The sequence below is a fragment of the Lates calcarifer genome, linkage group LG12 (assembly GCF_001640805.2).
Source record: "Lates calcarifer isolate ASB-BC8 linkage group LG12, TLL_Latcal_v3, whole genome shotgun sequence".
In the NCBI taxonomy this organism is placed as follows: domain Eukaryota; kingdom Metazoa; phylum Chordata; class Actinopteri; family Centropomidae; genus Lates; species Lates calcarifer.
This window is the reverse complement of record NC_066844.1, coordinates 20033551-20056360: the sequence shown is the minus strand read 5'-3', so window position 1 is coordinate 20056360 and position 22810 is coordinate 20033551. Positions and strand designations below refer to the sequence as shown.

Genomic DNA, 22810 nt, shown 5'->3' with positions numbered 1-22810 from the left:
ACTGGCTGGTTTGAATGTTATTTTGTTGCTGTAATGAGATCATGATTGACTTCAAGTCTGGTTGGCAGGTCAAGTGTTCCAGTAGTTTCAGAACACTGAATTGAAGAAACAGTGTTATGTTTTTTGGATTTGCTTTGAGGAGTCAAATGTGTCACTGCCCTGACTGTCCCACAAAATCAGTTCTCTTGTAAAATCTATGTTTAACAAATAAGCATCAAACAAAACTCCTGGACAGACTGACAGACCAACTGACTCTGACAGGGAGGAATAATATACATAGAGGTTTGGACCTCCCAGCTGTGTGAGGAGTCTGTTTGTTACTGGGAGAAGAAATCATCTCTAAATCCATCACAGACTTGTATGGTACTTCTGGTTTTGGCTAGATGACCGAGGAAGTCATTAGTTTCATTTACAGGCCTGTTTACAAGCATGACTAAGACCTCTAGCCCTCTCATTAGACACACAAACACACACACAGACGCTGATTCTGCTGTCTTGTATTTCCTTTAAGGTCTGAAGAGAGTTACTTCTGTTTTATGGAGTCACCAATGTGCAATGTGTGAAAACCACTTCATTGCAAAATAAGAGAAGCTTGTGTACTCATGGCAGCGATTAATTTTTGAACACAGTATCAGAAATGGTCCTGGCCACAAGCTTACAGTAATCAGCCTCAGTCTCTATTGTGGGGAACACATAATCTTCACAAAATCTTCTGTTCTTGAAACTCAAATCTAGCCTCTGTTCTCACATATAGTTTTTTTTTCATACAAGCATCCTATCTACTATAAGAGTGATACAGAGGATTCTGTCTGAGTTTGTCATAATAGTGAAAGGGACTTTTTTACAACACCATTTCCTGAGGTTTTCCTGGTCTCTGTGCTGTGTGCACTACTGGATGTTTAAGCAGCTGATAATGCAATACAACTCAGAACAGGGTGAGTAGCTGTGGTTTTTCTTTTCTCTATGACACTTTCATTAGCTTGCTGATTACACATTAAGTGAGGTAGGGGGGTGGGGTAGGGATGTAGGTGGCTGTGCCAGAGTGGTTAAAGGTGGGAGATGTAGAGTTTAGGATCCAGGTTCAACACTGAATGTGTGAACTATGCTTGTTGCGTGTGAGAGGAGAGTTCAACTACTGATGGAGTCTGTGTCACACATTCCATATTTATCTGAATACCAGACTCATATGTGAAACACATGCAGCTTACCTAACACAATATAGACACATGCATACACGCACACACATTGCTCTGCCGCACCAGTAACACATAATAAAGCATATGGGCAAGGTAAGCTTGTGCTTCCTTTATCAAAAAGAATCCATCTGTGTAAACATCTTTACTCTTTCCTGTCTCCAAATCACTATACAGTGAAAAAAATATAAGCTTATTCAACATGTTGGATACATTCATGCATCTCCTGATGTAAAAGGATGATCTGAGTCCACATAAAGGCCCTTTTTTTGATTCAGTAAATTACATAATAGATAAAAAAAAAAAAAAAACCCTCCCCTGAACAGTGATTGTCCAATCACCACTTATTAGCAACAGTTTTGGCAGGATAGTTTTTGATTTCACAACCTGCTGTGGCGTGCATGAAGCTGCAGTTAGAGTGATACTTAAGAGAGTGTCAAAAGTGAGTGTATTTATCTTTTACAAGGTTCTTATTTTGAAACAATTCAGCTGGACACATTAAAATGCCAGCTGGACACTGTGTCTTAAACCATGGTAAGTTAACGTTAATTAGGTTGCTAGCTACAGATGATCATTTCTGCCAACGAGAGTCGTCATTTCAGTCATCAACAGTTGCTGCCTAGAAACGAGAAGTCTGCTCTGTCTGCTCTGTCTGCCCCTGAAATCAAGAACCCATTGTTTCTAAAATTACTAGGATCTTTGAGCAGTACATGTGCAAACGTTATCACAGTAAATTGCATGTGTCATGCAAGAAAATTTGACAGGCGTAGCAACAGTAACAACAGGGAGGAAACAGTAAATTCCACCCACTGTGAACGAAATGCTGATAAGAAGAAGCAAGTGTGAGTGTTTAAAATTAAATCTTGCAAAACAAGCTGTTACTCTTGAATGTGTGCAGTACATCTCTCTGTGACTCCAGATGAGGACGAGTCTATTATGATTTAGAGGAAATCATGATATTGACAATTTCTTATTCACTGGGTACTTATTTGGCAGAAACTGCTGTGATGAATTACAAAGAACTAATTAATCTCAGATGTAGCACTCCAAATAACAGAAGCAGCAATAAGAAATAAGAAAACTGAACAAGATGCCTGAACCACATGAGAATCAGTTCTGACAAGTGCTGGGTTTTGTTTTGTTTTTTTTTTTTTGTTTGTTTGTTTTTTGAAAAGCATGGAAAATCCATATACTTCATGCAGTTTAAACAAGCTGACATTTCACCAGACAAGCTGGCCTAACCATGGCTCCTGGCTTGTCAGCGCACACATTGCCAATATACAGAAGGATGTGTTCAATCAGCCATTCATAGACGTCTGATCTCAGTCGACTGCGTTATAGCTAGTTACACCCATCACATCCAAAGAGATTTACAAAGGTCCAGCATTTTAAGTCATCTTTAGAGAAAAAACATAATGACAAAGTAACTTATTCCAATAATTCACTGCACCAGTTGTAAATGAAGGTCACCAGATTGTGTGTAAACATGAGCCGAAGCCTGTCTGGGCTGGGCAATGTTTGATTTAATTTATTAGAATGAGCTTTGATTTGGAAATGTCCACACTCCAGGTGGCTTCTTTCTTTTGGCGTGCTTAACAATATGCTTACTTGCGAGAACACAGTTGTCAGTTAACGGCATGAGTAGTATGAGTTCATGCATGATGTAATGCCTCTTAGTCTCATCAGCTGCTTTTGGGATCCACAGTTACTGATGGTGTTCAGCAGGCATTATAACATTTAAAGTTTCATGCAAGATAATATTGCATCGTAAAGTGCATTATAAATACAACTCACCATAACGCAGCAGAAGGCAGCATCAGGTCTTCACCAACAGTGAGAGACTTCTTAGCCTTAGCAAGACAGTTAGTAACGAAGTACGGTGTTCTCAGTGTAGCTACACCTGTTGCTGTGGTGGTCCTGAAGACTTGTTTCTGTCCTTCTTCTCCACGTTTTTGTCCTCAAAGAACTTGGACTCTGTCTTGTCTTTTAATGCAGGGTGCTTCGTCTCTACGCGTCGAAGCAGTTTTGAAGGGTCCATTGCCTCATTTGATAGTCTGTTGCCACATATTATGTGGAGGAGGCCTGAAGCAGGTGAATCACCTGTCGCGATAAGGCCGTACTTTAAGTTGGATTTCGGATTTTTCCCAACCAATGCAGCTTTGTTTTTCTTGACAGTCTTGGATTTTTCTGTTGTTTCATCATTGGGCCTTTTTCCCTTTTCAAAGAAACTCTCCACAGAAATTTGCTGGCTAGTTTAACCTGTCGGTCATCACCACCATGACAGAGACAGGTGTGTGTCAAGCGGTATCCTAAGGCACAGACGGATGTGATGGGCAGAGATTCCGGTCATGTTTCAAAATAAAACACCCCACATGCTCCAATAGTCAATAACATAAAATAATACTAGTTATTTATTCTTTCTGTGCGGTCTGGTACCAAATGATCCACGGCCCGGTGGTTAGAGACCACTGAGCTACAAGATAAAACAAGTTACAGTATGTATCTATGTATATACAATGTATATCTATATATGTATATAATTATACAATATATACCCTGATCAGCCACACCATTAAAACCACTGACAGATGAAGTGACATTGATAACATTGATCTTCTTGTTATGATAGAATATTCTGCTGGGAAACCTTGTGGTTGTTACTTGACCTATAACACCCACCTAAACATTGTTGCAGACCAGTCACACCCTTTGTGGCACCAGTATCTATGATGGCAGTGGCCTCCCACAGCAGGACAATGCGGGAGGCCCAAGGTGTTGACCCAACCTCCAGACTCCCCAGATCCCAGTCTGATAGAGCATCTGTGGGATGTCCTGGAACAAGCCAGATCCATGGAAGCCCCACCCCACAACCCATAGGACCCAAATCCTGCTGCCAATGCCCCAGTGCCAGACAACACAGGACACCCCCAGAGGTCCTGTGTCCATGGCCATGGGTCAGAGCTGTTTTGGTGGCACAAGGGGGGATCTACACAATATTAGGCTGGTGGTTTTAATATTGAGTCCAATCTGCGTGTATTGATAGACAGATGTTATAATGAGAAATATTTTCCATTTGACTTCATAGATAAACACAGAGCCTTCCAACTACCTGTTGTGGTAGCATGCACAGTGACCTATTTTTAGGCAGGTTTTGGGCGGTGTAGCTAACTGCAAAAGCTGAACACACGGTCTGTGCATTTTATCTTTGGCAGATAAAACAGGCAGTGAAAGAAGCCTGTCAGGATACAGTGTTTGTTTTTACTTGATCTGCTGGACATATTTGTATAAACACCCCGCATTGTTTTAAGTGAATCACACAGTTTTTTGTGATTAATGCAATAATAATGTAATTTGTATAACCGTAAAATGAGTCATGAGACAATAAATGTGTATTTGTATGACATCCTTCAAGTGCAAAGACAATGAGAATACTGTAAAAACTTGGTTTTATGAAAGACTGCTAACATTTGCCAGGGTGGGCGTCCAAAACTGTGGCTTTTGAGTTGACTTTGGCGAGGAGAAAGTGGGTGCAGCCCACAGAACTTAGGTATGTATACACAGAGCTCACAGGATGCTGTATCATCTTGTTGCTGCAGCGAAACAAGATTAGAAAGTTCTCTGTTAATGTTGGGGAGACTATTAGTATTAGTTAATTCCTCTGGCTGTATTTCCTATGGGAACATTTCTGGCTGAAGTTCATGCGCGTCTCCTTTAAGCTAAACAGTTCAATCATCTAAATCACTCTGCAGATGACAGAACAGGCCGTTCTTGGAAAGTATTCAGATTATTATACACACCAAGTCATTTTGGGATAGATCCTGAGGCTGCCTCGCTCACCCCGTCTGCTTGGAGAGCAGCTGCTGCAGTATGTAATAGCAATGAAGAGGACTGCTGCTTTAAGATTTCCTGCAGTAAACGCAGGTTGTCCGGCATATAAATACCTCTCTTCTTGGATCAACAGGTTGAATTCAGCCCTGAAAAACATAGAACTGAAATCCAACCAGCTTTGTCCAGACTCTGTGTATCTGAGCGCTGCAGGCCAAATGGTACAATCCACAGGCCATGTGACTAAGTTTCACATACAAATCCTAACCACACAGTTTTATTCTCAAATTTTAGCTACTTAAGCTCCAATAAATACAAAAAGAAAAGTATAATTCATCAAAACTTATTCCTGGGATTATCCCAGAGAACTATGAGGTGATGACCATATGACTGTTCTTGGGACTGGAACCATTTTACATGCTGTCAGCACAGGGCACTAAACCTAAATGTCTGACAGAAAACTTGAGGAGATGATGTTAATAAACACACTTTAGGAGGCCCATAAAGATTCAGCTAAATCAGAAATTAAATGCCAAATACGACAGACAAATTTTAGACAGGTGAGGAGAGAAATACAGGAGCTGTTGCTTAAGTTAGCTGCTTAAGCTTAAGTTAATAAAATATGGCAACAATGAAGTCTATTTACTTTAAGGTTTATGAGGGGACAGGGCAGGTTTAAAAACCAGCCTTAACCAGTGGTTCTCATGTTTTGTCAGAGGAACTTTTTCTCCCTCCATTCTGCAAAGACAGACTTTAATAACAGTCACTTCACACATAGAACTCTGGTTTTTTACTCTTAACTTATCCTCCTCACAAAAAAAAAAACCTTTGCATAAGTGACTTTACTCAGTTTATCAGCTCAGCTATCAAGCTTAACTTGCTGCCAAATTTTGTGCTAATCTAACATACTCATCTTGTGTTGTGTTTCCACAGTGTACTGGACAGGAGAGTGGGAGTAAATTACCATTATCAAGTCCTAATAATACAATAAATAATAAGATTAATTCAGGCACACTGGTGGCCTTGACATGTAAGGCTAAGTCCTTACTGCAGCTCGGGTTTGAATCACTAGGGCCCTTTGCTGCATGTCATCCTCTCTCCCTCTCCTGCCTTTCCTGTCTGTCCCCACTATCTTTGTCATAATGAAGCAGAGATGTCAAAAATAAAACAGTAAATTAATTAAATGGGTGGAATTGATAATTCTTTGTGATTCTCTTTCTCTCTCTAATGTGACACAGGCACATGCTGATGGGCCTCCCTTGTTGTTTTGTTTGGGCGTTCCACTTTTATTTGCCACTTCTGTAGAAACAGCACTGCAGCCACAGACTGAGTCTGTCACATTTAGTGTCAACACAGCGCCGAACAGAAGCCAGATACCAACAATTTGTGGCTAGACCACCTCATTCAGAGAATCACCTTTGCTTTAGTTTCCAATTTATTCGATTTCAACATGTTACATCTACTGTTTTAAATTAATTTCTGATGAATTTACATCATAGACATGATATATGAAACATTCAGCTGAATCATGAAGCATTGCTGTTAATGAGCAACTCTTTCCAATGATGTCATCCCCACACAATATAAAAACTGTTACACAGACATTAGGTTGTGGCAGTTGATCAGAGGAGCTGAGTCATTAAATAGCATTTAAGCAGCCTGTCTTAAATGGTAGCAGAGAGGATGAAGGAGAAACAGCAACCACTCAAAAAGTGACGTATGTGTTACATATTCTCTTTTTTTTCTTTTTCTCTCCCTCTGTCTGACTTATTTGTTGTTCCCCATCTTAGTTGGGACCAGTCCGGTCCAGATGTTTGGCCCAGCTGAGCTCAATATCCCAAAGCTGGTGACTGACTGAGTGAATAGGAGACAAGGGTGCAGTGGGGAGAAACCATGAAAAGAAAAAGACTGTGAGGGGAAAGTGGAAGAAGGAGCTGCACTTGTGTGCATGTGTGTTTGAGACTTTTCCCCACATATGTTCGCCTCATTATTCTTCGGCTGCAGCTCACTGTGCAGGAATGCAGGGCAGCAAACACATGTCCACCTCTGATCCCCCAGTGACATATAAGCACATATGCACACATGCTAATAGGGAGCTCTTCATGTTGTTAATCAGAGTGCCACAGAGCCCCATTTCCTGAGAGACCCTCCACAGCCCCCCTCCCCATGCCTCAGCTGGACTTGAGTAATCAGACTGAGGAAATAGAAAAATCTTCCTGGACATTTAACTGACACAGAAAAGATGCCACGGACTCTGCAGAGAGATGCTGCTAATGAAAAACACATGACTGGATCTCTGTGCAGTCATCTAAACAATAGCGGAGTGGGTGGGAGACAGAGGAGAGATGCAATTACAGCTGGGCTTTCCCTAACAGAGGTCCAGTGTTCACAACGTTTCTCAAAGACTTCTGATATAGAAACACATCCTCGTGCATATGTACAAATATGCAAACAAAACCCATGTATCCTTGTTTTTTTGTCTTTTCGAGACAAACACCCTCATGCTCTGCTGTGACACAACAAAATAATAATAAACTGTGACACAGTTTGGACACATGGAAGAGTCTGCGGTCTTCCAGAGGGAATTAATCTCTCTGGCCCTGAGCCGAGCAGAGGGGGAGAAAGAACCACTGTGACCTTCAGAGGGAAAAAAGCCAGGGAACAAACCCAACAGGCAGGCTTGTCCACCAAAGGAGAGAGAGAGAGGGAGGGGAGGGTTAGGGACGGAGAGAAACAGAGGAAGAGAGAGAGTGAGAGAGAGCGAGAGAGAGAGAGGGAGGGAGGGGTAGGACAAGAGTGAGAGAGGCAGAGAGGCGAAAAGACACAAAACTTGTGAGTTGACAAAAGAGGGCAGGTACCAGAGGCAGGTAAGAAACTTTATGTGCTGTTTCCAGGGGGACTGTTTTTGATAAGGCATGATCAATAAGATAAGACTCTAGACAGAGTGTGTTTGTGTGTGAAACAGAGAGAAGCAGAAAGAGCAGTGTGTATGTGTGTGTGTGTATGTACATGTGTGTGTGGACTGAGAGGGGGATCCTGGCACCGGCACAGCTGGGCCATGCTGTATGTGCCATACCGAGTGGTACTCTGTCCTCCAGGGAGCTGCCGCACACTTCGACTCTGGCGCTTTTCCCCGCTCCTGCACGCTCACCTTGATTTCAGCTTTTTCCATCAGTGAGTGAGGAGAGCTGCTGCTGCTGGAAAGTTAAAATATGAAGAGAGTGAAGCTTTCATTGTGGTTATAAAAAAACTGCCCTGTGGCTCACTTTGGCTGGTGCAGAAGGATCTTCAGTTTTGCAGCTCATCAGATGGATCCTTTGGGTTTTACAGGCATTTTATCTGTCAGTGGTTTTTTTTTTCCTGAAACTTCTAAACTTCTACTTACTAAGCAATTCCATCATTACAAATTCTGAGGGATCATCTTCCCTGGATTGTTAACTAGAGGCCAAAATAAAACTGAAAAGGAATTTTCTGGAAATGTATTAAAACATCTCTGGGATGCATGTTTTTTTTTTAACACAAGCTCTGCTTTAAGTGGGTTGAACATTGGAAAAAAAATCCTTCTTTGCAGCGAGTGACAAATGTAACATTAATTGACCTATGTTGAGCTTGCTGATGATGAGGACGAAGAGGCAGTGATGAAACTGTCCAGTCAAGCAGGAGAACAGACTGCCTGCTGGAGCCTGATGGTGCGGAGTTCTGTTTTATTTTTCTTTCTGGATTATAATCATAATATTTCTACTTATAAACTGTTTCTGCACCTTCTAACTCTCTAACTGCACATCCAGATGGACGTACCACAGATGTAGATCCAATCTTTGCACAGCCAGGACTGCCACACCCACATGAGGAAATGTTTTGGCATTAGTGCAAAGTATCTGCTGGTGAGGATGGTTTTGAACGGAGGGCAGATTCCTCTATAACTGGCACATTTCCAGTGCAGAATTGAAAGTGTGTGTGTGTGTGTGTCTCAACCCATTTTGACAAAAAAACGCACATCTGTAGAAATGAGTCTAGATCAACAGTCATAAGATGCGATTTGTTCTTAGGTTACATATACAGCTCAGCATGCCCATGATGAATAATGTTAGAGACATTTGTAATCGTGTTAATTAGTCACCGACATTTTCAGATATCTTTCAGATTTCTAAATTCTGCTGTGCATGATGTGACTCTTATTTGTGGCTTTATGAAACACTGGTGATCATTGTTTGGTTTGAAAAATGACAGTGGACATTCTGCCAGAAAACTGAGAGAAAATGTGATGACTTGGAAGGAGCTCATCACCAAGGACTTTGTGGCGACAAAGAGCTTTATTTCCCTGGCTGCCCTTTGAGAATGAGAATTATATTTTTATTTATTTTCATCTCTCGATACACACAAAAAATAAACAACAGTCTGAATATACAGCTCTGATGTTGACCGAAAATACTGATAACTCTTTTGATGAGCCTTTAAAAGGGCTTTTACCTGGTAATAGTACCCAACTAGTGCTAAAGTTTGAAGATTATAGTCATAGTTTTTATGTAAAAAATGGCTACTATTCAAAACATCTGCTATTGCACTGTAACTAAGCAACTTTGATGTCAAACATACAATGAAAACATCTCTAGGAGAAATGTCTCATGAGAAATTAAATATACTTTAACTTCTTTAATTCTACTGGACATATTCAGAATTTACATTTAAGATAATGAAAACTGAACTGTTGACAGTGTTCAACATGTTCATTCCTGACCCTGGAAACAGTTCCACCATTAGGTCAACTGAGTGGCTGCATCACCAAATTGTCACAATTCAACATTATGACAATTGGACAAACTCTATTTGTTAATGAAAATGACTGTATGTACAATGACTGAAACAACAGAAGCTGGTCGACGTTTTATTATAAGATGGTTCAGCAAAATGGGTGTGCCAAAGATTAACGACAACCGATCTGCAGAGATTTACTACAAGAATCTCTGAACCACTGCAAAATAAGTGCAGTTCTCACGCTGATATGTATCTGATTTGCTTATTGAGGTCACAAATAACAAACCAATGAGTCAGCCATCCCTTACTTAGAGGCTTTAGTTGTTTGCCAGACTACTGGTGATGACAACAAGCAGCATGAGAGGGAAGAGAGCTGGTTCTGGTTTTGAGCGAGGGGCTGGGAGGCTCTGGGTGGCGTAGAAGGAAAAGGAAGGGCAGTGCCAGGGAACACCGTCAGAGAAAAAATCAGATATGTTTTTCCATGCAGGACGGATTCTGGCTCTGAGCCTCATTCCTGCCCCATGATTCATGCGTGATGTTTATCAAATCGGCCAGCGGCTTTCATAACTGGAGCAAAGTGATTGGAAACTAATATTGCATTTTGTGGGACATTCAGTGTGCGGAAAGCACTGTGTATTTTGACAGCTGTGTGGTGATTGTTTACAGCAGGCTTATGCTGATGAGGTACAATACAAAGTACAAAGAAACAAATGCACACAAACAGGCATTCTGTATAATCTAAAATGTTGGGATAAAGAGATGCAGTAAGCGCAGCCTGAAAGGAAATCACTCCACCCTGCAAAATGGATTTATCTCCAGCGAATGGTACATTTTTGTGACAATAAGTCAAACATCTGCATCTGTGTGTGTGTAAGTCTTTCCATCTCTGTCTGAGAGCATGGAGGTCATTACATTGTATACACACAAGGGCCAAACTGATCTAAGCTGCATACATCTGTTGGACATATTTTGAAAAGCAATTAATTACAGTACAAACCTAAAATCACTTCCTTTCTGCTGTTGTTGTGAAAGTTTAAACTCACAGGTGTGTCTTGGATGGGTCTCTGTACCATCAACATGCTAATTTAAGTTCATCAAATGCCTAAATCTAAACAATTCTGAAACAATAACTCACACTGAAAACATGGTGAAAAAAGAGTAAAAACTATGCCTGTAAACTTTAAACATATATGTACAATGTTTTAAGATGAAGATCCACCACAGAGTCATTGGGATTAGGTCCAGTTTCCTTTGGGCCTCTCATGGGTCAAAGAGCTTTAACCTTGCAGACCTGCAGTTTTCCCCTCCACAGCTCTCCCTCTGGACAAGTGCTGACAATAGAGCCTTTATCCCAAAACCTTTCCTCTCCTCCTCATCTTAAGCACTAATTTCCTGTACCAGTATCTGCCCCTCCTACCCTTAAGCTGAATTAGATTAAACAAATCACTCTTCCCTAGACTTTCTTGTCTCCTCTCCATCTTGCTTAGATTACCAAACCACAAACCAAATATCTAATATCTACTATAGTTATCTATCATAATTGATTCATAGCATTCATTAACATTCTTTTCTTATTAATACACATTGACAGAAACTCTGAGAGAAACTGGGAAAGTCATAAAACATTAACCAGACTCTTAATTATTTTCAGCCTAACAGGACAGTTAAGTCATAAATAGAAACATTTGCTCTATACTTTTGTAATCAGACAGCAATATTTGATGTGAAAATAAAAGTGCAGGTGGCAGACTGCTGAATGTATTGGTTTTCAGTACTACAATCATTGTTTTCATGGATAAGATCCAAAAGAAACCTCCTTCATTATTTGTCTTGATACTACTGTTTCACCAGTTCAGCCCTGAAAGCTCTTTATCGCAACGCAGTTTGAACAAAAAACAGTGGTGCCTTAGAATATTTTTTGCTGCAAGTCACAAAGAAATATTCCCAAAACCCTCCCAAAATAGGAACAATTACAAATACAAACAGCTGTGTACTGAGGTTTTCACTGTGTTAGGAGACAATTGTCTTAGTCGGCAGTGAGCCTCTAAATGACTGCTAATCAAGGAAACAGAGTTTGTGCACACTTGAGAGTCAGCACTGCTGACTCCCAGAGCTCCCACATAGGCCAAGAAAAAAAGAACCAATATATTCCAGTTGTTAAACCTTCTAAGTGGGAAGAATTAGCTGACGGCATTGGCTAACCAGTAGAACCAAAATGACAGGTTGTGTGTTGTGGGTTGACTTCTTTCTCTCATATAGTAGAATATAAAAATGAACTTCCACTGTTTTGTACTCTATTGTAGGACGATGAAGGCCGGCGCGGGACTCTTCTCTGCATTGGCTCTGTTCCTCCTGATGGGGGCAGTGTACACCCAGAGAACTCGGCCAAGGAAGCCCACCAGGCGCCCAGGCACCACCACCAGGAAGCCTTCTGTCCCAAAGCCTGCTGTACCAGCACAGCCAGAACCCCAGGAGCCCACTGACTTCCCCCCGCCCATCCTGGGCCCGCCCTCCATCTATCCTGACTGCCCCCGAGAGTGCTTTTGCTCCCCAAGCTACCCGAATTCTCTCAACTGTGAGAACCGGAACATCCGTGTGATCCCTGTCATCCCATCCAGAACCCACTACTTGTACCTGCAGAACAACTACATCTCAGAGGTGACAGCAGAGCCTTTCGTCAACGCCACTGAGGTCCGCTGGGTCAACTTGGCAAACAACCGCATCCATCGAATAGATAAACAGGTGAGGGAGTTTCCTTGACTAATATTCATAATTCCAGAATACCATAAAGTCATCTAAAAATTCTAGATCTTTCTCTCGTGCAGGTATTTCAGAAGATTCCAGCACTGCTGTATCTCTACGTGCACCGTAACCAGCTAAAAGAGGTCCCTCCAGGCCTCCCAGCAAGCCTAGAGCAGCTCCGCCTCAGTAGGAATCGTATTTCCAAAATCCCTTCTGGTGCCTTCAGCAAGATGGGGAACCTGACTCTGCTTGACCTGTACCACAACCAGGTAAACCTCTCAGTTTAAATGTACTTTTGTGAGCATCAATGTGCTGTTTAGGTATGAGCAGTGATAACTGCTTGATTGCATCACTGGAGCAGTGATGTAGTGTATAAGTGAACATACTGTACAATGTGTACTCTTTCTCCTCAGCTGAGTGACAGTGACTTGGGTAAGAACACATTCAGGGACCTGAAAAGCCTCATGCAGCTCAATCTGGCTCACAACATCCTGAAGAAGATGCCTGATGGCGTACCCAGTGGCCTCATTCAACTTTTCCTGGACAGGAACCGTATAGATGACATCCCAAAGCAAGTATACAGTGCACACGCTGTCACATAGCTGATGAACACAAGCACGCAGACATACACTGGATGCATTATTAAACAGTGGCTGGATTTTAAATCTCACAATTGTTCTTTTCTGTCTATCTTTCTCTCACTCAGAGACTACTTCAAAGGCTTCACTCACCTGGCATTTGTGAGGCTGAACTACAACCAGCTGAGCGATAAAGGAGTTCCCAAAAATGTGTTCAACGTTTCCACCCTGCTGGACTTGCAGCTGGCCCACAACCAGCTCGCCTCTGTTCCTCTCTTCAATGGTCACCTGGAGCACCTGCATCTCAACCACAACAGCATCGAGAGTAAGTCCAACACCGTTCTCAGGATATGTGGGAAAAGGTCGCATAAATGTGTTGTGAGAAATGTGTTGAGACACGCGATCATCTTTATAGAACATAGTGTTCTTAAAGCTGCACTAGCCAGTATTCTTACAATAACAATGGATCATTATCACAATGAACCCACAGAGAATTGTCACCCGACTTAAGTGCTTTAGAATCTTTCCAACCCACAACTTTACTGTCTGGGTTAACTCTCACAGCTCTCAACAACTTTGTTTCCAGATGCAGCGGACATCAGATATAAAAGGACATGTTTACATTTGTGGGGTGGTCAGAAAGACAAATCTACATAACCTTGTGTTGCTCTACATGTGCCAGAAGTCTAAATAGGCAACTGTTTAGGCATAACATAGACATGTCAGTCTTGTGTTTACAGCTTGTTTCCATGGCCCCCTGTGTGGCCAGAAAAGCAATTAATGCAGCTTTAATGTTGCCTTTTTGCAATACATTTCTATTCAAGTCCCTGCACATGTCACATGTGTTTTCAATTAATTCTCTGTGGTTAGGTTAACACTGGGCAGAGCTATGCTAGGAAATACACAAGGTTACAAACTCCTTTTAGTACTAAGTAGAATGATAAAGTTGTAACAGGAAAAGCAAGGCTAATGCAAGTGTATGCGAAACATCAATCAAGCACAGTCTGTACGCACATGTATATAATATACATAAAGGACATATCAAGTTCCGATTAACACCAGACCTCCTGTGCTGAGTATCTGTTTACCATAAGCACGTGTTTTCACATCTGGAATTGTCTTCAATGAGTCAGTTTACTTTCTCTGCCATAAACCTCATTAACCAAGTGTATTTAAGTGATCTAACTTAACCATAATCATAAACCTCCTACAATAAATTAAAAGAGAGTGAATGTTGGACTTAGGTTTCTCAGTCGACCAGAAACATGTCTCCATATTAATGCTATTCATGCCTGATAGATGTGTAAATAGGCACGTGTTTGCTAATACTTTACACCATTCAAGATAATATGTCAAGACTGTTTGAGTTAGTCTGCCCTCTAGTGGCCAAAAGCACAAGTAATGCAGCTTTAAATCTAGCATATTGGCACAATCCTAATTTATTCATCTTATATGTCTGAACCCCCTGACCTTACCTGGAACTCCATTAACCAATAGCAAGTTCACAGTCATTGGAGCACTAGTGCTGTATCTTACTTCGTAGAATAAGTCAACGTCATTTTGCATAGTGAAACCACTTAGATCAGGTGCCCACACTTTTTCGGCTTGCAAGCTTCTTTTAAAATGACCATGTCAAAATTATCTACCTACAATTCAATACAATTATGGTCTCTACCTTACTTGCGCTGAATGGAGTCAGCCAGGGTTGCATAGTCCGGACAGTAGCTGCTGGTAGAAAACCTCAAGCGGGCTTCCACATGATCATCAGTCACGGTGGAACGGTATTTGGACTTAATAATCTTCATGTGGGAAAAGGCTGACTCGCATAAATAAGTAGAGTTGAATAATGCAGTTCAGGAGGTAGCACACTTCCTCATGTTTGGGTACTTATGTGTGTGTGAGTAAGTTCCAAAACTGTCCATGAGCCCTGAGCTTCAGATGAATGCCAGCCAGCCGGTAGTGTGAAAATCTCATCCTCCACTGCAGATGACTTCAGGTGAAACAGTGTTGCATTTTTTGACGCAAGTGAAGGCTAACTAGCAAATGCCATAAGGGATAATAGATAATTTGGGATCGTATTGGGAACCCCTGATTTAGATTTTACTGTTAACGCTCGACAGAGACAAGCTAACTCTTGCCTTCCTGTTTTCTGTGTCGAGCCTAGAGTGGAACAAGTTTTTTTCTGGCAGGGCCTTAAAGCTTCGGTTCAGATTCATTAACATGGTTTAAATCACACTTCAGAACTTAGTTCTTATGTGAAGAAATTCCACAATAACTGACTTTTTCTTTTATTTCCTCTTGCTGTCTTACTCATAATCTTGCTTTACAGTAACTGATTCATGTCTTTTTGTTATACATCTTTTAATGAGTGCCCAATAAATTATCAAGATTAAATTAATAGTATTATAAATGAGTAAAATAATCTCATTCAGTTATATATTTTTAAATTCTTTGCTTGTTTGAAAGAAAGCAACATTTGAAGACTTGACATTCATGACTGTGTTTTCCTCATAGGCATCAATGGTACCCTGCTCTGCCCTTACAGCCTGCAGGCCGACATGAGTGATCTCAGCGTGGTGCCCAGACTAAGGTATGTCACATTATGTAACGTCTCTAATATTCAGTTAAAAACTGCGCACCACTGTGCCAGTACAGTGAGAGGAAGTAAATAGGAACAAGATAATTACCAATGTCTAACAAGAAACTAATTAATTTTGAAGCGCAGGAGTTGTCATTGTAATGGAATGTTAAGTACCTGTTCTGTTGCCTCAGGTACCTGCGTTTGGATGGAAATCACCTCAGCCCCCCCATCCCTCTGGATATCATCATGTGCTTCAGGCATCTCCACTCTATTGTCATTTAGGAGAAACTTGCCTCGAGGCCTGGAGGCACACGCGCACACATAAAGCACACACACATGCATGTACACAGCACACACACAAACAAACACAGAGTCACTGTGTACAAACTGAATTCAAGGAAAAACATACTCAGTGAAGCACAAGGTATATCCACCCGTAGATACTGTGGAAGTGTGTTAGTGAGAGATAAATGGAAAAACTGTAAAGCTTTGATAGTTAAAGCTTTGAAAAGTTTAATTGTTGCCAGAACAGTGAACTATAAATATAGGAGGAGTGGATATGCCAACATTTAGGGTTAGGTTTCTGTAGAAATTACAGTTTATCCGTAATTTTTTTGTTTATATAAAAAAAAAAAAAAAAGTTTGAGTTAAGCCTGAAAATACAGGTACAGTGACAGAAGCTACAGATATGGCGGGTAGTTATGTTCGCTTGCAGATGTGATCAGAGTAGAGCTGCCACCATTAAGAACAACCAGAAGAACCAGTTTAAAACATAACTACCATGTAGTTGAAACTGTCCCAAATGTGCCTGTGATTTTCAAGGTACTCCATGTAAAAATGTCATTCTATTCTTTTTATTCGTAGTCTTCTGTATATTATTCTTCTGTATAAAGACGCTTTGTACAAATAACGGAAAATAAAACTTTTTCTTTGATCATTTGATCATGTTTGATGATTAATTTAATCTAAATTAGAAATTTGATTTGTGAGACTTTCTCACCACCAAAGCAACTTATGTCACAGTAATTCTGAGGGAAAGTCAAGTTAAATCTTAGAGCGCCATTTTTCTTAAAGGCACCCTCTGGAGTTTTTGACCATGAATGTAAACAAATCGCTATTTATAATGTTTCTGTTCACAAGACAATCACTCCACATAGCTCTTTCCCCAATAATTTGTGTGACATCAGTATATGTATTGATTTGTTATTATTATTTTACTTCTAATAGTTCCTCTCAGCCATGAAATATAACGTAACAAACCTAAAGCAAAGATATACAAAGACTGCACAATTACGACATGTATCAAAGGGAAAGTCTTGAAAATCATGACAAACGTCAGAAAGATAAAACAAAGTGCATTAGCAAAGAGTAACAGTGGTTAGAAGTAGGTCATTTGTCAGGACCCCCTCAGGGAAGACGAAATAACTCTGAGGCATCGGGAGATAATGATTGAGATAAGACTGAAGAAAAAGACATTTATCTGCCACAGAAATGTTCTTTTTTCAAACTTCTATTGCCTTTGAAAGATAAATTGTCTCCTCTGGCCTCTTAACACTAATCAAATGAAAAAAAAAAAATCACTCTTTGGTTGAACTGTTTACAAATCATTGACATGAAGCCTGTGACAATGATTCACAAAGAGATATTGTGTTGTTTTAATGGGTCACAGCTCAGAAAAGGTTCCGCGCCACCGGCTTAACCAATTACAGCAGAATTATGATACAGTACTGTCTGGTGTTTCTGTTACTGGCTTGTGTGAAAAGACCTGTAACTCAATCTCACAAACATATAACTCATACTTTACTCATACTCATACTTTCTGGTAAAAGCGTATTATATAAGCACAGATATGTTGGACCAGTAGATGCTGCTGAAGCAGTGCAACAAAATCAGAGACTGGGAATCATTAGAGGATTTTCCATATTCAAAAAAACTTTGTGATGACCTCTAGTGGTTAGAAACAAGCACTAACCATTCCTGCCCCGCAAAGTGTTGTCTGCTATTTTTAACCACAGACGCTGACATATATTCCCTGGAGGGAAATCTGTTGCGTTGACAGGCACGTCGGAGGAAGGTCCAATTTGAAACAAGGAAATTTTGCACTTCCCCATTTACAGTTATATTCCTAGAGAAGCTATTGATTGATTTCATATCAATCCATAAACACAGGTTTTTCCCGTTTCCATTGGAGTTCCCTGCTCATGATTCTTTCCACTGACAGTGACTTTTTGGCAGTCATCAGAAGTTAAACCTGGCCAGACAAGTGGGTGAGCAGGTCCCGTGGGTGTTTCTGATCAGGACTTGTCTGACAGGAATGAAGTCACTTCCACTGACGGTGCTCCTCGAGGAAAATGAGCAGGCCTGTGTTTCACAGTGCAGGAGTTATACAGTATGGTGCCTGAAAAGAAGCTGGACATAAGACAAAACTAATGTTGGTGCAAAACACTTTCCACCTAAAACAACAGCTACACATATTTTAAAAACTCATAAGAGAAAAAAATATTGGAGTGACTACTTTGTCACAAGGAACACATAAGCTGAATGGATTAAAGCTGCAGAGCAGAGACAACAATCTAATCTAATGAATGACTCATAATTACACAGCACATCCCTGACAGCGAAGGCGTTCCTCTACAGTGATGACACCGTACTTCACGGAGGAGGAAATCCACGGTCATTCCTTTTCCCTTTCTTCAAATCACGTATTGAGACATCCACTGGCAGTTCCTTTAATTGCAACACACACTTCCTTCTCCTGTAAACCAATTAGTGAGCGAGTACATGCACAGGTGCAGGTGTGTGTATGTGTCTGTGTAAGCTGTGCAATACCTGGTGAAATCCCCCTCACTCCAATATAAAAGGAGGCAGCATGAAAGCACAGGGACACAGCTCTCTCGGGTATCCTCCTCTGAGAAACACACACACAGGTGAGTCCACAGGTGTGCTCTGGGTCATAGTGGTGGGTGATGGTACCTGAGCATTGCGATGGCCTTTTTCCTTATCTGTTGATAGACAGGTACAATGGTCTTAAGATAGTGATGCCTTAGATTTTTGAAAGTAATGAAATATTAGTGTGTCAGAAGATTAATGATGGATCAGCTAATCAGTTATGTCATGTATTATGTATTATATGACTTTAGCTTCTGAAGTTTTTCGATTTACTGATTTTCTCTTTTTTGTAAATTTTATAAACCATAATGAATTGAGTATTTATAGTTTTGGGACTATTGGTCTGACAAAACAAGAATTAGGAAGATGTCACGCCAAGCTCTGGGAATTTATTTTACATTCAACAGAGGAATTCTTATCTTCACATGATGACCAATGAGTAATTTATTTGAAGAGATTTCAACAAACAAAATGTTTCCTTTAGTTTTGCCAACAGATAACCACAGTGATGAAGATGCTGCTCGGCTGCTCTCTCTGCCTGCTCCTCCTGCTCAGCTGTCTGAGCAAACCTGCCGAGAGCCGAACTGTGCATCTGGACAGCTGCTCCGTCAAAGTTCACACACACGAGCTGCGCAAATATTACTCTACCATACGATCGGATGTGGTGAGTTTAAGTCACTCACACGTACACAAACACACACCCACACACATTCAAAAACACTGACTCAAAATAAATCACAGCAATCAACAAATGTGGCTGCCTCATCCAGCATAGCATGCAGACACAGGCAATCACTTGACTACACACATATACACATAAACATACCAGAAGCTATTCACAACATACACTGTTTATGTCCTCTTTAAGTAGGTGGAAATTTGCAGAAACGTCAGAGAGCAATACTAATTTTTTTGTTTTTTTACATGACAGGTAGCAGGAGACAGTGAGATTGGAGTAAAACTTTTGGACAGATCACTGATAAAGGGTGTTCAGGTGAGTACTTATGCCAGATAGTGATGTTTGTGTGCTTTCCATCCTCACCCGTTTTAGATTTTTTTTTTTTTTTTTTTTTTTAAACATATTTTATCATCTGACCTTTGTATGTCTCTGTCAGGAGGGACAGACGTGCTGCTTCATGCATCTTGTGCTGCGTTTCTATGTTGAGAGGGTGTTCAACAACTATGCCTCTACAGAGCCTCAGCAGCAGCGCAGCTCCAGCGCTCTGGCCAATGCTTTTGTCAGCATCAGAAGAGACATACATAAATGTGTAAGTCAGTTGTTCAATAATAAAATGTGATTTTAATTTTAACAGCCCCTAAGTTGTTCTAATAATTATGCTCTGCTCTATGCAGCACTGCCAATGTGGAGAGGAAACCCAGAGGAAAATTGACTCCCTCCATGCTGAGTTTATCAAGGTATGTAGTATATGGAATAACTCACTATACTAGACATAAACATCTTTTCATGGCCCACATTCTCAGAGCAGACTGCAGAGGGTGCCAGGGAGCCAGCCCCAGATGCCAGTCATTTCACCTCTGTATAGAAATTTGTTGCTTTCAGCAGCTGTAAGCAAAGTTTGAAGGCACAAACATTGTATCAGGAATCTTTTTTTAATCATAATTATATCAGATATCATGTGACGATATCTCTAAACACAAAGGTGTGATGTGCATAAACCACCAAACCAGGTTAGGGTCCTAAGTGACCTATAATTATTTACAAGTCTATGGATATGTAGGTCTGTAGCTCAGCATTACAGCTGCAGCTTCCATTAACCAAAGTGCTCAACCCTAACAAGACAAAGCAAACTGAAAATTGTTTCTATACAGTTGTGCTCATCATTGAGCCAGTTTTTCATCTTTGCTCTCTCCTTCTCTCTGAGCAGCTTCAAATCAGCCAGGCAGCACAGAAGGCCATGGGAGAGCTGGACACTGTGCTGGAGTGGTTGGAGGGACTGGAGAAAGAGAATTAAGTTAACGAATCCCCAGGATATCTTCAAAGATGGGAACTCTTGCACTGACAATACCTGTCAGCAGAGTGAAGGGATTTCCAAATTCAACTTCACATCTGTGCCAATTTGCATTTCTCTATTTTGTACTTGAATTAACCTAATATGTTTGTTATCCATTGACATGTGGACAAAATTTTGTATGCAATATTTATAATTAACATGACATAAGCTTTTAAGTATTTATATTTATCATGGATTGAAAGCTGTTACAGCTTTTATATATGTGTGTGCTTCTACTGTAAGGTAAAAAATGCTTTAATTTCAACTGTTTATTTTTGGTAAAGCTTTAATTTCAATGTTTTAATTTTACAAATGCTTTAATTTCAACTTCAATAAAAAAATACTCTTATAAACTTCATTACACAGTCATTGCCTGTCATTTTTATTTCTGAAATATTAGTTTCTGTGATACTGCCGCACCATCAAAGCAGGTAACCCGCTGATGAAAACAGAAAACTTGCAGACCTGCTTCTCATTATGTCCGGATCATAGACATTGTCACTGAGGCGATCCTCTGTCATATAGCAAGAGTGATTTAGGTTCATGACCTAAGGTAAACGGAGATGAATTTAACAGCTCTAGTTACATGCACACACACTTCAACTCTGTGAGTGATTCTGCAGAGAGATTGAAGTTAATAACCTTTGTGGTGTTTCTGTTTCAGGCAACCGAAAACTGCAACTGCAAGTGATGTCTGAGAAAATGCACGACATCGGCCTTTCCGCAGTCATCTTCATTTGACCTGTTCATCCGATTTGGCATCTGTAGACTACTACCTCTTCCCAAAGATGAGGAAGTAGCTCACTGGTTGCCATTTTGACAGTGACAATGATATCATCACTGCTGACCATTTTCTCAGACACTGCTGACTTGCAATTTTCAATTACCTGAAACAGAAATACCACAAAGGTTTTTAACCTCAAACTTTCTGCATAATCACTCGAAGAGTTGCTCTGCAAGTGCATGTAGCGACAGCTATTAAATCGTCTTGTCATCAACAAAACTAACTAACTAAGCATCCTGCCATTTGACAAAACATACTTTATCACTTTCCAGGAATGATAAGATAGGATTTTTAAAAAATGAAACTAAAACTAGAAAGATACGGCTAAATCAAACTGTCTCTCTTTTCTCTCTCTCTTTGCTGTTTCCGGTGCTACTGTCTGCTACTAACTTGCGACAAAGGAATTACAGATGGGATCAATAGAGGAGGAATAAGAATATAAAGAGGAAGGACTGAGATCCTTTACTTACATAAATACAGTATAACAATACTACTATAAAAAAAATAATACAAAAAACAAAACTCCAATAAATGGAGTCCTGCATTCACAATCCTACCTAAGTAAAAGTACAGTGGGTATTATTAGCAAAAGGTACTTGCGCGCAAGTTGCATTTTACTCTCTGTAACTGTTAGAGGTGGAGACAGTTTAGTCCACTGGTTTGCAAGACCTCTCCAAAGTGACATTGCCAGATAAATCTGAGGCGTTGTGAGATGGTTAATGGGGCAGGAAATAATACAAAACAAAGTTCTGCAGCACAAGTTTGGATTTATTTTTCTGGATTTTCTTTTTTGAAACTAAATATTAAATACGTTTACCTCTTTGGGCCTCAGACAACTTACAGACTGAAGTGTTCTGAAATGTGTCTACCCGCACAACTAGACACTACGTCTGTAAGAGATAACAAACCAAAAAATCTTTAACAATGGATTGCATTTATAAGTTTGTTATATAGAGTGACTATGGGTGTCAGACAAATGTAATAGAGTAAAAAGTCCAGTATTTCCCTCTGAAATGTAGTGGAGTACAGTTATAAAGTACTACTCAATATGGAAAGTACCCCAACATTTTAAGTTACTTCAATCACAAATAAAACATAATACAGAGTGGCAGACTTGAAATATTACACACAGTAAAAAAGCAATAACTGAAAGGTCAGCAGTTTAGGCAGACGTGGTGACAACCACACTGCAACAATGTGAAATAATGAAACCTCCAATGAGGAACTTTTTCTTGAAAGAGCCTCTCTCTACCAGCAGTGCCAGTCAATTCCATACGTGCTTTGTCTGATTTTTCCCTCCTTGATCATTATCATCAGTGTCTGCCTATCTCATGGGAGGAGTAACCCATGTAATGTATGATGCTAAAAAAAAATTCCCCCCCCCCGCATGCATGAAGCATGTCTTCTTTAACTGTTTCTCTTCCAGTCAGTCTCCTCCCTCAGTAATCCTG

At 40.4% G+C, this 22810-nt stretch overlaps 2 protein-coding genes and 1 long non-coding RNA gene across 3 annotated transcripts; 2 read left to right on the top strand and 1 right to left on the bottom strand.

Moving 5' to 3' along the window:
• The first annotated feature begins 7736 nt into the window (after nucleotides 1-7736).
• prelp (proline/arginine-rich end leucine-rich repeat protein) lies at nucleotides 7737-16616 on the top strand. The gene is made up of 7 exons (XM_018686732.2): nucleotides 7737-7885; nucleotides 12077-12515; nucleotides 12599-12784; nucleotides 12929-13086; nucleotides 13222-13418; nucleotides 15608-15683; nucleotides 15866-16616. Exons 2-7 carry the CDS (start codon nucleotides 12081-12083, stop codon nucleotides 15954-15956), a joined length of 1143 nt encoding a protein of 380 aa, XP_018542248.1. The 5' UTR covers nucleotides 7737-7885; nucleotides 12077-12080; the 3' UTR covers nucleotides 15957-16616.
• Nucleotides 16264-18643, bottom strand: LOC127143089 (uncharacterized). The gene is made up of 2 exons (XR_007814274.1): nucleotides 18504-18643; nucleotides 16264-18083 (listed from the first exon to the last, which is right to left on the bottom strand). It is a non-coding gene; the product is annotated as an uncharacterized LOC127143089 (long non-coding RNA).
• il19l (interleukin 19 like) lies at nucleotides 18545-20933 on the top strand. Its single transcript, XM_018686736.2, has 6 exons — nucleotides 18545-18601; nucleotides 19048-19227; nucleotides 19495-19557; nucleotides 19679-19831; nucleotides 19917-19979; nucleotides 20450-20933. The coding sequence occupies exons 2-6, from the start codon at nucleotides 19072-19074 to the stop codon at nucleotides 20534-20536; spliced, it is 522 nt and encodes a 173-aa protein (XP_018542252.1). The 5' UTR covers nucleotides 18545-18601; nucleotides 19048-19071; the 3' UTR covers nucleotides 20537-20933.
• Nucleotides 20934-22810: the final 1877 nt, after the last annotated feature.

Bases quoted from the DNA above. Each gene is read 5' to 3' on its own strand.
- prelp (XM_018686732.2), top strand. From the start codon at position 12,081: ATGAAGGCCGGCGCGGGACTCTTCTCTGCATTGGCTCTGTTCCTCCTG. The intron at 12,516-12,598 runs GTGAGGGAGTTT...TCTCTCGTGCAG, and splicing joins TCCATCGAATAGATAAACAG to GTATTTCAGAAGATTCCAGC. The intron at 13,419-15,607 runs GTAAGTCCAACA...TTTTCCTCATAG, and splicing joins CAACCACAACAGCATCGAGA to GCATCAATGGTACCCTGCTC.
- il19l (XM_018686736.2), top strand. From the start codon at position 19,072: ATGAAGATGCTGCTCGGCTGCTCTCTCTGCCTGCTCCTCCTGCTCAGC. The intron at 19,228-19,494 runs GTGAGTTTAAGT...TTTACATGACAG, and splicing joins CTACCATACGATCGGATGTG to GTAGCAGGAGACAGTGAGAT. The intron at 19,832-19,916 runs GTAAGTCAGTTG...TGCTCTATGCAG, and splicing joins GAAGAGACATACATAAATGT to CACTGCCAATGTGGAGAGGA.